At 41.4% G+C, this 15,730-nt stretch overlaps 1 protein-coding gene across 1 annotated transcript in view; it reads right to left on the bottom strand.

Annotated features, from left to right (window-relative positions):
* Nucleotides 1-15,265, bottom strand: part of camta1b (calmodulin binding transcription activator 1b) — a 433,402-nt gene extending 418,137 nt beyond the window's left edge. The window contains 1 exon segment of the mRNA XM_036559246.1: nucleotides 15,216-15,265. Coding sequence (XP_036415139.1) covers nucleotides 15,216-15,240 — 25 coding nt within the window. The 5' untranslated portion in view covers nucleotides 15,241-15,265.
* Nucleotides 15,266-15,730: the final 465 nt, after the last annotated feature.

Genomic DNA, 15,730 nt, shown 5'->3' with positions numbered 1-15,730 from the left:
ACAGTCAGTAAAGTTTGTGTTTCTGTCAAAATGGCCAGTGGATACAGGTATAAAGTAGGTGGACAGAATAAAATGGCAACTCAGTGTATATTCTGAACTGTATAAAAAACACTTTCTTCAAAGCTGTGAACAATGAAATTTCTATTGAATTAGTAACGACTCAAAGACTTGGACTATGTCAGTCAAATTGATTTAGCAGTGAATTCTTTCAAGGTCATGCAGCTTGGATTGAGTCCCTGGCTAGAAATAGTCTCGGAGCTGTCTGAGGAACCAAGAAAATGGAAGGTGACGACGATTCTGTACCCACGTCTTTGGGTAAAGGGAAGAGTCAGCAGGGACAGATATGGTGCCCTTGGTCTGGTCATCCTCCAGGCCTCTAAGGGTTAGAAAAGCATCTGGATCTGGGTGCTAATCTGGGGCTTATCGGCCGGTCTTTAAAAGGTTTGGCCGCGTGCGGCTGTTTTACAGTATCTGTCATGGCGGCTTGAGCAGGCACCACTCCAGAGAGCAGAACAAAGCTTGTTTTAGAGAGGGATAAAGAGGGCTGACAAAAACACATCTCAAATCGATAGTGTCCTCCTGTCTTTGTGCCTTGGTGATGGGATACTCTTTCTCTTTTTACTTTACCATAGATTGCCTACTGCGATATGCATTTTGAGCAAGGCTGTTGAATATAGCCTGACATTGGCGGCTTTATTGGGGACTAGGCCATATGCAAAAGCCATCACGATGGGCCACGCTTGAATGAGAGCCATAGTTGTCAGATAATAATCCATGTCGTCAAAGTTACGGTGGCAGCTTGACCGTAAAGAAGCGTGGATGTAGTTAAAAGAATGAAAGGGAAAATGATAGATATCTTTCGCCCTCCCCGACGGGAATTGCAGTGACATTCATTCACATTTCGAGTTAACTGAGAATGATGTGTTATTTTAAAGTGGGTGCGCAGTTAAAGGCCTGTGTCCTCACGGGTACAACCATGACATCATTTCGAATGCTGTTTTACCCCTTTTCTGATTCAAATGTGCCTCAGGTCATGCTGGTCAGTTTCAATTTCAGTTCGCCCTCTCACTCCAAGATCAATACCAATCAAAGCGGTGATTGCTCTATTGTTCTCCGTAATAATACAGCTCCTTTATTGACTCCCTCCTCCATTACCATCAGCGACCACATCTGCGTCTTTCAATAGATCACTTGCCAGATAGCTATCTGGCATTCGGGCAATGAATATCTTGTTTACAGCCACTGAGCTTAAATGCTAAGTTTCGCTGTGCTTGTTTTTTTGCACATTAAAGCGAAATGAATGCCATTGTCATCTAAGTGAAGGAATCTGTCTGACGGTGTTAGGAAGTTTGTACTTTAAAAACGTCTTTAATATCCTATACTACAAACCTCACGTCACCGTAGGAGAAGTCTTAATTAGGAGCTTTTCCTCTGGTGCCGTCATCAAAATGCAGCGCCCAACTTGGAATAACTGGTTCAATGTTTGTTTCAAACCTCCAATCAGCCTCCAATCTGGGCGATACTGAATCGAAGGCATTAACTGTGCAAGCACTGGGGATGTAACAGGCCGAGTTTGTATTAATTGAATATCCGGTAATAACACAAAAATTAATTGCGCCAGCCTATGAAAGAAAATCTTTTATAAGGCGGCTGCAGAAGGTACACACAGGCCTACACATGGGAACACACGCAAGAACATAACTTAATTCAAAGGAAAATGAATGCATGTCTTAATAAGACTGTAGCAGTTTCTGAACTTAATTCCAGCTAGAAATGGCGCTCACTTGAGCGAACAAGGGCAAGGATGGGTCTGAGACACTTCTTACACTTGAACACATAAGACAAACAAATATATCCAAGCAGCATTCACTAACAGATGCATTCAGAGACATAAACAAAACAGGGGGTATGAGAATGTTCAAATACACATGGACTCAATCATGCAAATGAGTGTATGAATACAAATGGATAAAGAGCTAAGCTATGCATACCAAATGCACTTTAGACTCCTGGTGAACAATCTGTCCTCTCCTCTCTTGCTATCTCTACCTCAGTCTCTTTCTATCAGAGTGTTTCATGACAGGCCTTGGCTCCATACCACAGGCCTACTGACACTCTCCGATTGTTTCCTGGACAGTCACACATAATGTATTCCTGCTTTAAAACTAGAGGTTTGCTTCTTTTACAGATGTATCACACCCATGAATTAGGGGTAGGATGTACACTCGTATAAAAGTGAATAACAATGTGATGTTGTCCCAAGATATGGAGCATACTGTGGATGCTGTGAGAAGCCCCGCCCCCTAGACAAATTATTCATGAGAAACTTAAATAATTATTACTCAACAAAAAGCGAAACATAACACAAGTATTTGCAGTGTAATAATAATAAAAATCATACTAGAAACAAGACCACCTCATTTAAAAATCACTCATTAAAATGTACCTTCTCAATTAATCAGAGTGATTATTTGGCAATTTGCATGATAATGCATTTTTTAAACTCTCCTACTGATCTCTCTTACAGCAAGGCTATACCCTGATGGACACACACATTTATATACATTTAATGCCACATAATATTTTTACATATATCACTGCTGTCGGAACAAAATCTTGTATCTCCATTTTTGTCGTTTTTCTTTTTCTTAAATGCTTTGAAAATGCCTGTTGGCCTTTACATTGTGTGTAATTTTCATGATGAATGAACCAAAAGAAACGGCCCAAAATGACTTGGAAAAAAGTCTGGTTCCACTGACCTACATTAAAAGTAAAGTATCTTTTTCCTCGTAAAGTTACCATTTTGGAGATACGAGGTTTTGTTCAGACAGCAGCGATATACTTTAAATTAAAGACTTTCTAGTTCATCTTATGGAATCTTTAAAGCCATGTTCATTGGTCCATTTTCATTGTTCAGTCTTTTTTTTAAAACGTAATTATTCGATTAAGTGTCAAAAATCATCAGCCGATTCCTCAGTTACTAACACAATCAACAGTGATGACTCTAATTGCTATTATTAATATTCTAACTGTTGTTGCTGTTGTTGTTATTGTGTGTATTGTGATATAATATCATTGTTTGGATAGAGGAAAATCTGTCGGATCACATTGGCCTCCTCTACCATGAATACGCTACAGACGCCGAAGAAGTACTAGTGTTTTTGCCTTGGATTGCAACTTAATGTAGGGTGAAGTGAAAGAGAGGAGTTCACTGTGACAAAACAGAGATGAAACAGGACTGTTAGGTAGAGCACAAGCCTCAGCAATGTAGGATGTCACTACACACCTAACATTCAACTGCGTGCCGCCAACTGTTTTGATAGCGAGAGATGGGAATGGCAGTCGAAAAAGCCCAGAGCCTCGCAAGGTTCAAGTCAGCCTATTACGGAAGGTTGCAGCTGATAACCTCAACCTTGATTGGAAACATAACATAGCCTAGCTATCCGCCCATTCCTTCGCTCCAGCTTTGAGCAGAACGCTTCGGCCTATCATTTGTTTCTCTCCACTCTGAATAAATCCTTTGATTATTCTCAGCATCTCAATTAATGCTATCTTTCTCCTCAATTTTTACGATCTTTGAGGCGAAGAGTTTGCTCTTAATTGCTATTGCATTTCTGAAAATAAAGCCATGGCTGATAAAACATTGGAGAAATGGGATATTAGGTTTGATACAAGAAAGAGCAAATTAATGTGCTGTCATCCTTGCATTGAAGTAAGAAAAGCGCTGACTCTCCTCGTAGTCTCCGGGGGCCAACTTCATCTCGTCTTGTGACTCTTGTCCCAGAAAATATGGGAATAATAGAAAAAATGAACACAGAGAGGAGAAGATTGGTCTACTGTCTAATGGCATAATGCTGGTCTGAGAGAAGGTCTGGCAAAAACTAAAAGCACATATACAGACAAAAAATGTAAAGAATGTGACTGCAAAAAGATGGTGCAGCATGGCTGCTTTAAAAACTGGGTGTAGTTTGTCTGGGGATTTCCACTGGTCGAGTAAAAAGAGCAAAGAGCAGGAGAAGGAGGGGGACAGAAGACCAGGATTCTTCCCAATTAGCCCGCACTGACGCACTGGTTCTGTCCCAGTTGGCTTCCACAGCTTTTCTTGGTTCAACAAAGCAAAGAACCAGGCTGAAATGGGGTCCATGTACAGGATGGCTGGGGCTCCAGTCTCTTTCATCCACATATTCCAACAAATGTCCAGGGATTAGCAGTTCATATTCAGCTCCTATTTCAGAAAAAAATATGCAGAAGACCCATAGACCAATGCAATGGTGCTGGCAATCAACACATAATCAACGGATTATCTTCAGTAAGTACACAAAGAAATGACTCCACCATGAGAGTCTAAACACTGCAGCATCTCTATGTGGACTTTAAACCCACATCCTGCTGGTTTGGAAGCCCTGCTACTAAGCCTTAGCCTCGGCTCAGCCCCCCAACAGCCAAACATGGGCAAAAAACAGAGCAGGCATGTATCTGTCCAGCTGCTAATTACACTGTCGAGCCTGCAACAACCGGGCAGCAGAACCCCCATTACTTATCCACTGTTTCTGAGCATGTTCATTAAGCAAGTGCCTCTTGGAAACGGTCTTGATCACTCAGTTAAAACACCTGGAAAAAAAGAAGTGAGACAGAGATAGCAAGAGAAAGAAAGGGGGAGAAAAAGGAGGGAAAATAGAGGGACATACCACAGAGGTACAACAAAAAGCACCTGCAGAGTTCTTAGATGATGGCATCTTAGTAATATTCCACACAGCTTACCAAAGAAGAATTCTTGAAAATGAACAGGAGTAGACCACCTTGATGATGCACCCAAAGGAACTGAGCAGACTCTCTTCCAAAACACCAAAACATCAAGACTCCAATACGGCACTAAGCACCTGTAGAGTTCTTAAACAATGGTGAGCATTAACTAAGGCTGAAAACACGACATTAGTTCTATGCTATCTTTGTTTTTCTGGCAGAAACTGCCATTTTTTTACACCGATGTAGGACCAGCTCGTAGCCTCCTACTCAAATCTTTATATCAGCCATCAACCAAGAAACAACCGATCTCAGACTAGCTTAACTTCAGCACAGAAACAACAGAATCAACAGTGTCTGAGTGTGTTCATTAAACAAGTGCCTCTTGGAAAGGGCCTTGATCACTTGGTGAAAACAATGAGAGAAAAACAGGGGAAAAAAATAAGTGTTGAGACAGAGACAGCGAGGGAGAGAGAGAGAGAGCAAGAGAGAGGGAGAGAACACGGGGACATATGAGTTTTCATACGGAGGCCACGTAGTAATCATTTCAGAATTACTTAAGATGTGAAATCAGTTTTCTGCTCTTTGTTATTCCGTGGATGTCACAAATGCTGCTTTTTTGCACTGACGTAGGACCACATACCAAAATCCTTATATCAACTTACAAACATTTGATCTCAGGCCTGCTGAACGTCAGCACTGACACAACAGAATCAGCAGTTTCCGACAGAGAGGCCTGATTAGAACAAGCAATCGGCAATGGCAAGTTTATTAATTTGATTTTGGAATTTGATTTTCATGATGCAAATCATTTCAAATGCCGAGTTGGCCAATTAAAGAGCCAATAATGTTATTTATATTGTAACTTTGGCTAATAAAAAGTACTGGTATTACTGTGATTCATGAGTTCGCTTAACTCACACAATGTGAGCTTCGGGTATCTCAAAAAACACACATAAATAAAATAAAATAAAATAAAATAAAAAACGGCCAAACAATCGAGCATCGGCCAATTTGGCTATAAAGACATCATTAAAATTCCTGACTCAGTGCACCTCTAGTTTCTGAGTGTGTTCATTAAATAAGTGCCTCTTGGAAAGGGCCTTGATCACTTGGTGAAAACAATGAGAGAAAAACAGGGGAAAAAAGGAGTGTTGAGACAGAGACAGCGAGGGAGAGAGAGAGAGCAAGAGAGAGAGAACACAGAGACATATGAGTTTTTATAATGTGGCAACATAGAAATCATTTCAAAATTACTTGTTATTCAGAGCGTGTCACAAAAGTTGCTTATTTACGCTGATTTAGTTGCATATACCAAAATCTTTCTATTACCTTTAACACAACAGAATCAGCATTTTCTGACAGGGATGCCTGATCAGAACAAGCAGTCGGCAACAGCAAATTTATTAATTTAATTTTGTCTGATCTGTGTTGCATTTTCATGACCTAAATAATTTCAAATGCCGAGTTGGCCAATTAAAGAGCCAATAATGTTATTTATATTGTAACTTTGGTTAATAAAAAGTACTGGTGTTACTGTGATTCATGTGTTTGCTTAACTCACACAATGTGAGCTTCGGGTATTTCAAAAAACACACACATAAATGAAATACAATAAAATAAAAAACGGCCAAACAATCGAGCATCGGCCAATTTGGGTGTAAAGAAACGGAAATCGGCCACAAAGATCCCTGACTCAGTGCACCTCCTTTCTGGGTGTTCATTAAACAAGTGCCTTTTGAATTGGTCTTGATCACTCAGTAAAAACACTGAGAACAACTGGAAAAAAAAGAAGAGGTGAGAACAATGGAGAGCAAGCACCTTGGAAAGGGCCTTGATTCTTTTGGTGAAAACAATGAGAGAAAAACAGGACAAAAAGAAGTGTTGCGACAGAGACAGCGAGTGAGAGAGAGAGCAAGAGAGAGGGAGAGTTTTTATATTGTGGCAACATATAAATCATTTCAAAATTACTTGTTATTCAGAGCGTGTCACAAAAGTTGCTTTTTTACGCTGATTTAGTAGCACATACCAAAATCTTTCTATTACCTTTAACACAACAGAATCAGCATTTCCTGACAGGGATGCCTGATCAGAACAAGCAGTCGGCAACAGCAAATTTATTCATTTAATTTTGTACGATCTGTGTTGCGTTTTCATTACCTAAATAATTTCAAATGCCAATTAAAGAGCCAATAATGTTATTTTATTGTAACTTTGGTTAATAAAAAGTACTGTATTACTGTGATTCATGGGTTCGCTTAACTTACAAAGCATGAGCTTCGGGTATTTCAAAAAACACACACATAAATGAAATACAATAAAATAAAAAACGGCCAAACAATCGAGCATCAGCCAATTTGGGCTATAAAGAAACCAGAATCGGCCATAAAATTGCTAACTCAGTGCACCTCTAGTTTCTGCGTATGTTCATTAAGGGCTTCTTGGAAGGGTCTTGATCACTCAGTAAAAACACTGAGAACAACTGGAGAAAAAAAGAAGTGGTGAGAAGAACGTAGAGCGAGCACGAGAGAGAGAGAGATAGAGAACAGAGGGACATAACACAGCGGCCTCCCGGTGTCTCTGCGTTCCAGCAGAACACACTCGCTCTCACACCCACGCGGGCCGACGCCTAGGCTCAGCTCAAAGTGCGCTGTGCGTTGATTAGGCATGACAATGAGCTGCTGCTTCCAAAAATATGCCACGCGTTCCGGAGCAGCGTGGCCATGCATGAATAAACATGATCTGTAATGGAGCTGAATGAGAATGAGGCGCTTGCTTTTTTTAAAGCTGATCCACCAAGAGCAGTCTCACTACCCCCCACCCCCCCTCCAACCAACCCCCCCAAAAAGAAGTCACCCAGCCACAGAGTGCGGGGTTATTTTCAACAAGGCTCCTGCATAATGGGGGAGTTTGTTTCATTGCTTTGATGCTGTTAGCTAAACACTAGACCTCAGTGAAATGTATTAGACCTACATCTGTGCCACCCTGTTGCAGTTAAAAACACATTTTTTTCCTTTTTTTCTTTTTTTTCCCAGACAATTAGCGCGACGGTCAGTGTGGTTATACCATTATTTTGCTTTTCGCAATATTGCCTGAGAGAAACACCTGCACTTTTGCAAACTTTTACTCAGCGCCCTCCACGTGCAAGAGCAACTTCTCAATGGAAGTACATCAGAGTGTAAGAATGAGAGCATTAGCAAATGGGTGAATGGGCAAATGAATGCGGAGCAGGCTGTTATTTTAAAGCAACAGTCTGACAAGAAAAATCTAATTTACAGTTACTCCCTCACCCTAAATGTAGCCAATCAGCCATGACATGTTTTGTTTCTCAAGTTTGCTTCTTTAGTTTTGCACTGGATCTACGAGGCTAATGCAGTGAAAACGTAGCGACAGCTTATGACTAACTACCAATGAGCACCATGCAAACTACATGCCTAAATCATCAGATTTGCCTCCAACTGCATTGAGTTGTTATGTAACTCTGACACTTTATAACATGGATTATCAATATATAATTCAGGCTTCACTTCTGTATTTAGCTATGCAACATACTTTTGCTTTTATAGATGCTTTTACAGTATGTGATACAGTCTCAGACACCTCATACGGAGTCTATTAATGATTACTAGCTCAGTTTGAGGCGAGTATGTGATAATTTAGGCACTAATTGATTGTCATAAGCCCCCATTACTTCTTAGCTACATTAGCCTCATAGCTCCAGTGCAAAATTAACGAAGCAAACTTCAGACACCAAACATGTCTCGGCTGAGCGAATACATTTGGGGTAAGTGGAAAACTGCTGAAAATTGACTTTTATCTGAACTGTCGCTTTAAGGGATGCAATGTGGAAGTGAGCCAGCTCTCTTACTGTTGGTGTCTGTGTCATCGCTGACACCCTTAGGAGGAGCGTGGCCGGCGTAGCCAACGGCAGTTCTGTACATTCGATCTGGGTTACGTATTCTCTTCAGTCCTACAGGGGGCACAGCGGGGAAGGAAGAGTGAGGGGAGGTTTGCTATGTACAAACACACAGTCTCCTTTACTTTCTTAGTTTACAGTGTTGTTACCGAAAATGCCTCTTTTTCTGCTCAAAGTTTTTGATTCCAATCTTAAAGGACCACATTGAGGGATATAATATTTCACTTGTTTGACACTTGTGTCCTGAGCTTATGGCAAATATATTAGAGGAGACCACCACCATCTTTATGATGTTTGAAAGGAACTAAGTGGATTCGCTTCCAAAATACTAAAACATTAAGACTCTGGTACAGCACTAGTAGAGGTTATATATGATGGCGAATTTTATTTACTTGGGAATTATTTAACCCCTTGTGTGGTGTTGGGGTCTGTTGGACCCTTTTTCAATGTTTACCAAAAGAAAAAATGTTGTGATTTATTATTATTTCAACCTCAGATTCCTTGTTCTTTGCTCATTTTCTGTGAAGAACATATAAAATAACACATTTTCAGTGTCTTCACTCTGTTCACCCCCCACACATTTATATTACACATGTGGTGTTGGATGAACCTGTGGGGAGTAAAAGTGTGGAGGTGCTGTGTCCTTCACTCTGTTCTCCTCCTACATGGCCTGCTGTTAGTGTGTGTGTGTCTGTGTGTGTGTGTGTATGTGTTTGTACATGTGTGTGTGTGTGTGTGTGTGTGTGTGTGTGAGGGTGGACAACATGGACAGGCTGCTGACTGGCTACAGCTGCTAAAGGAGACCCCTACGCTGGACACTTGTGATATTTTAAACACCTGGTATTTTTACATAAATTGTTATGGTTATGTTAAAAGCAATAATGCGGTGGGTCACCAGACCACTGAATAACAAACACATCAACACCACACAAGGTTTAAGATAGTTTTCTGTTAGCTTTGTTATTTAGTGCGTCTAGCAGAACATGCCCTTTTTTACACTGATGTAGGACCACCTCTTACCCAAATCCTTTATTAAGCATTAACCACAAAACAACTACTGATTTCAGGCCAGCTTAACTTTAGCAAAAAAAACAGCAGAATCAGAAAGGCACCCTTGGCAGCAAATGTGCAAGATTGTGTGATAGAAAAGTTGGAATGCAACACTTTCAATCTAACAACATTCAAACGCCCTCGTCTGAATACTGATAGCTTGATATTTGCACATGAACAGATTTATGCATCGTTTTGTGCTCTGCTTTGGCTCGGACGTTTGGTTCTCTTGTTTGCTTTTAAAAATGACTAGGGACAGATTCTGCTTCACTATGTTTTTTATTGAAAGACTCCAAACATGTTTTAACATATTTACTGCATGCCAGTCAAGTGAGACATGATGTTATTTGCCAAAACAGCACAACAACACCCATAGTAGCCTTCTTTAGGTCAAGCAAAGCCTGACTACTATTTGATTCTTGCACAGACTGAAGGTCAGAGGGTCATTCACAATGCGCTGTTGTCAGAACAAAACCTTGTGTCTCCAAAATGATAACTTTACAGGAGAAGACAAAAACATGCTTTACTTTTAATGTAAGTCCATGGAACCAGAATTTTTGCCCAGTAATTTCTGGCCCAATTCTTTTGGTCCATTCATCATTAAATTTACATAAAATGTAAAGGACAATGAATACTTTCAAATTATGTCAAAAACTGAAAAACGACAAAAATGGAGATACAAGGTTTTGTTCTGACAGTAGCGAATGACTTGTGGGTTCCGTCCCTTGATGTTAGCGTTGCTGTTTGAATCGTGCCAAAGTCAAAAGGATTTCACTCCATCATCAGCCTATTACATATGCATGGAAATTAATGATCAGATGGCTAAGAGCTATACATCAGACCTCCACCTAGAAGGACTATTCCTAATGGAACAGCTTATGTAAAACTTTAAAAAAACGACTCGCAGGCAATCTAAACTTTCCAAAGAAATCACAATCACCTTTCCAAGGTGGAATACTGCAAAAAATAAAGGGTTCTTTGGAGCTACACCACAGAAGAGCCACTTATGGTTCCCAAAAGAACCATGTTTGTAAGTGAGGTGTGTGAGTGTGAACAACCTTTTTAAAGTTTTAACACAAAGTGAAAATTCTATACCAATTGAAGTTTCTTTCTTAGATCCAAGAACCTTTTTTGACAGTATACGTGCACACTTTTGAGGCACACAGAAGTCTTCAAAGATTCCTGAGCAATCTAGTTTCAAAACTAACAACCAACAAAAACTTTTATGGGCAATTTAAGACACAGACAGATTTTAGCCAGTGGCTATTGTGTTCAATTCCCTTTTCTGGCACTCCATTCTCCCTCTTTTGTTTGCCTATCTGGTCACTGCTGAACACACTATTCAATTTCTTACAAGCTGGCCCTCTAACAGCGACGTCCAGAGCGTCTGTTGGATCCGCTCTACTGCGCCCTCTCCCTCTGGTTGGCTGAATCAATCCATGAAATCAGTTCTTTAACACAAGCTCTCAGAGGCAGGTGAAAAAAAAGAGAAAGAGAGAGAGAAAGGGAAAGAGAGAGGGAGAGAGAAGCCATCTTTTAATCCATAGCAGCCTCACTAAATTCAATTAGCTGAACAAAATTGCATAGCTGATTCACCCAGCACAATCTGAGGGGCAGCTCCAGTTATATCAGAGAGATGAGAAGCTGATAAGTTTTGCTATCAACAACGGTCGCTGTTTATCAAGCCAAGCACTGATCAAATTCCCCCTGGGAGTTCATTTTTACACCACAGCGATTGCCTTAAGATTTAACCCTGCTGATATCCGGAGGAACGTGACTTTGATGTGCAGGAAATATACGGGTTAACCAGCGTCATTTCCAGCACATGGGAAGCTGGCTATGGGTGTTTATGTGTCGTAGGGTTGAACAATACTGGGAATAAAAGTCACATTGTGATATTTTAGGTTGTTGCAATAAATATTGCAATATTAGACAAACAAAAATCAGTCATAAAGCTACATACTATTCCCAAATGGAGCTAATTATCACTGTAGCAAAGGAAAGGCTGTGTTTAGAGTGGAAATGAAGGCAGTAGTTCAGTATTCTGATTAGAGCTGATGTGGACAGAATTACATAGTGTAGTTACATTGCTACATACTGCGACTGTGATATGCCTTCCAATATACTGAAAACACATTGGTTCAGGATTGGCCTGCATTATTTTTGACGACAGTTATTCATGCTTGTTGTATTATGCAAACGCCCTGAGTCATCCAGACACCCAAAGAACATCTGTGATTGGTCAGAACTCACAGCTTACACACTGATTCGAGGCAGGCCTGTCACAATTATTACATAATTGCCTGATCGCAATTATTTGAGCCGATCGCATTTATTTTCCACAATTGTTCACTTCTGCAATCTTATGTTTACATCATAACAAACAGGGTGCATTTTCATCTGCTGGTTTAAAGCAAATACATGCAAACCCATCTATTTAGTGCGCACCAGAGTTCGAATAGCGGCGTTTTCACTTGCTCTATTAAACCGCAGTAACAGAAAAGCACCAGCGTTCGTTTTAAGCCAACCAAACCTGCACAGTCCCAACACACCCTTACTGAAATACATCTGGGGTCTTATGGAAAGCTCTAACTTCTGATTGGTGCTATAGCACTTTCAGAGGGCAGCAATGAGTAGGCCTACGGTTTATTTATTTGAACTTGAGCTTTCTTCAGCTCCAGTATCAAAAGCGTTAGGCTTATACTTTGTTGTATAAAATGAAAAAGAGGATTAAAAGAAGGAACAAAAAATAAAAAAGAATTTTAATCAGTTAAAATTTCCTGATCACTGTAGGCCAAGTTAGCAGCTCATTTACATTTTGCACGCTTTGCGATATCAGTATTACAAAGGCCGATGTCACAATAATGATTAAGGAATGATGTACTGTTCAGCCCTCCTGTAGCATGTGGGAAAAGCCATGTGCTGGAGCGTGACAGTACAATACCGACGGCCTGTTTGGAGCCCAAAAGGAATGGTGAGGCAGAAAAAAAGCAGTGTAGAGTCTTTTTGTCCATGATACATCCCAGAACACAGCTCTTAAAAACATCTAAGGGATGAAGGGGGATGCTGTACAAGCACATCCTCGCATGTAACCTGCCACTGTTGGCGAGAACCACTGGAGAATACGCTTCCTGTGTGAGAAAAAGAGCCGGACTGTGAGATCCAGGAAACCAAAGAGAGCAAAGGACTGACGGATACAAATGCGTGACACAGTTTCCGGCTGCGAGGGTCAAAAGAGGTCTCTGCTGCTATATGGCAGCTTTCCGCAGTAAAAATAGCACGGCATCCTACTGTTCCTCGACTTTCTTTAGGCTACATTATCCTGACACATTTTCCCACAGGCACATTCGCAGCAAACGAAAGGCACCATTATCCAGGTTGAGCACCAGATAAATGTATACGTGTCACCGGCGTTATTGGTCATTCTTCTAAAGTTTATTTTTTCTCCCTTAACTGTTTCTGGCCGAGTCAGCCTTCAGCGCTCGGGCTGCCTTTTCACCACGCTCAAGCCCCAAGCCCTGACAATAAGCCTTGCCATGCTGTAAATAGCCTAAGGCCATAAGGACTAAACAAATATGCCTCTTTGTGTCTGTCGCTGAAGTGTGCCACTAAACCCAAACCACACATAATACGTGAAGAAGACGAACATGCAGTATGCAAAACACAACCCCGAATTGTCACTTTGACAGAATTAGAAGACAAGCTGAGTTATCCTTCTGTAGACCAGATGGGAGATGAAGTTTAGCAGCTCAATATCGCCTCCTGGTGGAGTTTGCAGGCACAAGTTGTATGAGGCACCTTTAACAATAGCTGAATGAAGCACTAAACGATGACAAAATCTAAGTTGTAGTGAGCACCGAAACCGTGCTTACTCACACCATAGTATACTTAACATTAAGTCTATCCTAATAAGTCAAAGCACACATATTTCATGCAGTCACGTTCTTACTCTAAACGAACGGGCTGTTTCTTCCCCACGTCTGTTAAACACAAGTTCACTATATTATAATAAAATGTCTCCTTTTTTTTTAGTCCATGAAGGAGCTAAATTGAACGTTTTCTCTGTCTCCATCTCGTGGTCGTTTCAATCAAACACCATTAACGTTGGTCTAATTCTCCCAAATTCTTTTTTTATTGACATAAACAAGCAAGAATAGCTAGAAGCCCCGTCCAAAAGTTATCTGTACGGACTATAAGCAGCTGTTATCATAAAGATACAGTCACAAAATAGCATGAGCTCATACAGGAGAGAAAAAAATGACTTAAATAAAAATAAATCGCTCAGTAAGGGATTTCCAGGGCTAACGTAGTTAATACCACAAGGTAGCCAACCTAACGCTGGCATGTTTGTTTACACTGCCAACATTTAGCCTTTATCCCACTTTAAACTGCCTTTAAAACCCTTCCTCAGACCTAAGTAGATTAAAACACACCGGAGTTCGTTCCCTATTCCTCATCTCTGTACCCTCAGTCGCCCCCTTTACATCAGCTGTAGGTTAATTTTGACCGTTTTTTAGGAGAAATTAGCGTAAACAGTTAACGTTACCTTTCATTTTGCTGCCTTAGTGGAATTCCAGAGGAGAGGAAAGCGCGCGCGTGCACAACGGTCTCTCGCTGTAGCCTAAGCAACGGCTCCGCGAGCCAAACTGCTGATAGTTTCACAATTTAAAACGCCGTAAAAGGCGTCAAAAAATGAAGAAAACGGAGAAAAGATCGACACGATGGAAGCTCCTCGACTGGCTGCCGTGTTTAGCCACGGCTCTGTGGGTGGAAATAAAAAAGAGTAAAAAAAAATCAATCACGTTTTAGAGCATCGCTGTCCGAAGCGTAGCTAACGCGACGTTACGTTATTCTCGCGTTTGACTTTATAAACAGCGACGCGCTGGGAAAGAAAAAAATAAAAGAGTTTCTCGCTTTTCTGACTTTTCCGATTCCTTCAGTTTGTACGTTAAAAAAGAAAAAAAGGGAGGGTTAGCGGTGTGGAGGAATCCCACTTCACATCATTAGCAAGGTTAATTTTCGCACACGGAGAGAGAGAGAGAGAGAGAGAGAGAGCGAGCGAGAGAGAGAGAGAGAGAGAGAGAGAGAGAGAGAGCCCTATTTGGGCTGCTTATGAGCTCAGCCTCAGTTAGGAAAACATTGCCGTCCCTCTAACGAAGCCAATAATGTCAGCGAGGAAAAGCTACACAGAAAAACACACACACACACACACACACAGAATCAAATCCCCTCCAGATTGGCCAACTCGGGTCGGGTTATTTTTTTTCCTAATCCAAACTGTCTTCTCAGAGACGGCTAGCTAGCTGGGCTTGTAATCTCATCAGCTATTTCGTGATAAACACGAGATGGAGAGAGGAAAAATGTCTCTGGTTCCGGTGTCACTGGCGCTCGCACTCCGTCCCCGCTTTCATCCGCATCCTTACGGCTCACAGAACCAGACGCGGTCAAAAACAACTCTCGGAAAACAGGAATAATAATAATAATAATCCTGTTATTTCTCTCTTACCTTCCGGCTTGTTTTCGGCAGCCATTTCCCCTCCGCGCGCCACATCCTCCTCCTCCTCCTCCTCGCGACCGGGGTGGGGGGGGGTGGGGGGGGCGGGAGAGGTTGGGGGGGGTGCACGCGCGTGCACGGAGAGGGCAGTTCGAGGAGGGAGGAGGGGGCAGGAGAGGTAGGTGATGGGGGGTTGAGGGGCAGAAGGCGAGGCTGCTATTGGTCAAAAAAAAAAACAAAAGTGCAATAAACTGCAGTTGTGTTTGAGCGAAGCTTTGTGAATTTGAGAAATCTGTTACCCCCCCCCCAACACACACACACACGCACACACACACACACACACACACACACACACACACACACACACACACACACACCCCATCCCTCCTTTTTTTTTTACCCCTGCACGTCATTGGACGCTTTTATTTAGGGGCAATCTCAGAGAAAAGAGCCAATAGGCGTTTTTTTTCAGAGGAAGGATGCAACTCTCAGACTGAGGGGAATGGCATGGGACTTTGATGTGTGAG

Source organism: Colossoma macropomum, unplaced genomic scaffold (genome assembly GCF_904425465.1).
Source record: "Colossoma macropomum unplaced genomic scaffold, Colossoma_macropomum, whole genome shotgun sequence".
Lineage (NCBI taxonomy): Eukaryota > Metazoa > Chordata > Actinopteri > Characiformes > Serrasalmidae > Colossoma > Colossoma macropomum.
Note: the sequence above shows the minus strand (reverse complement) of the source record. Positions and strands in the feature narration are given on the sequence as shown.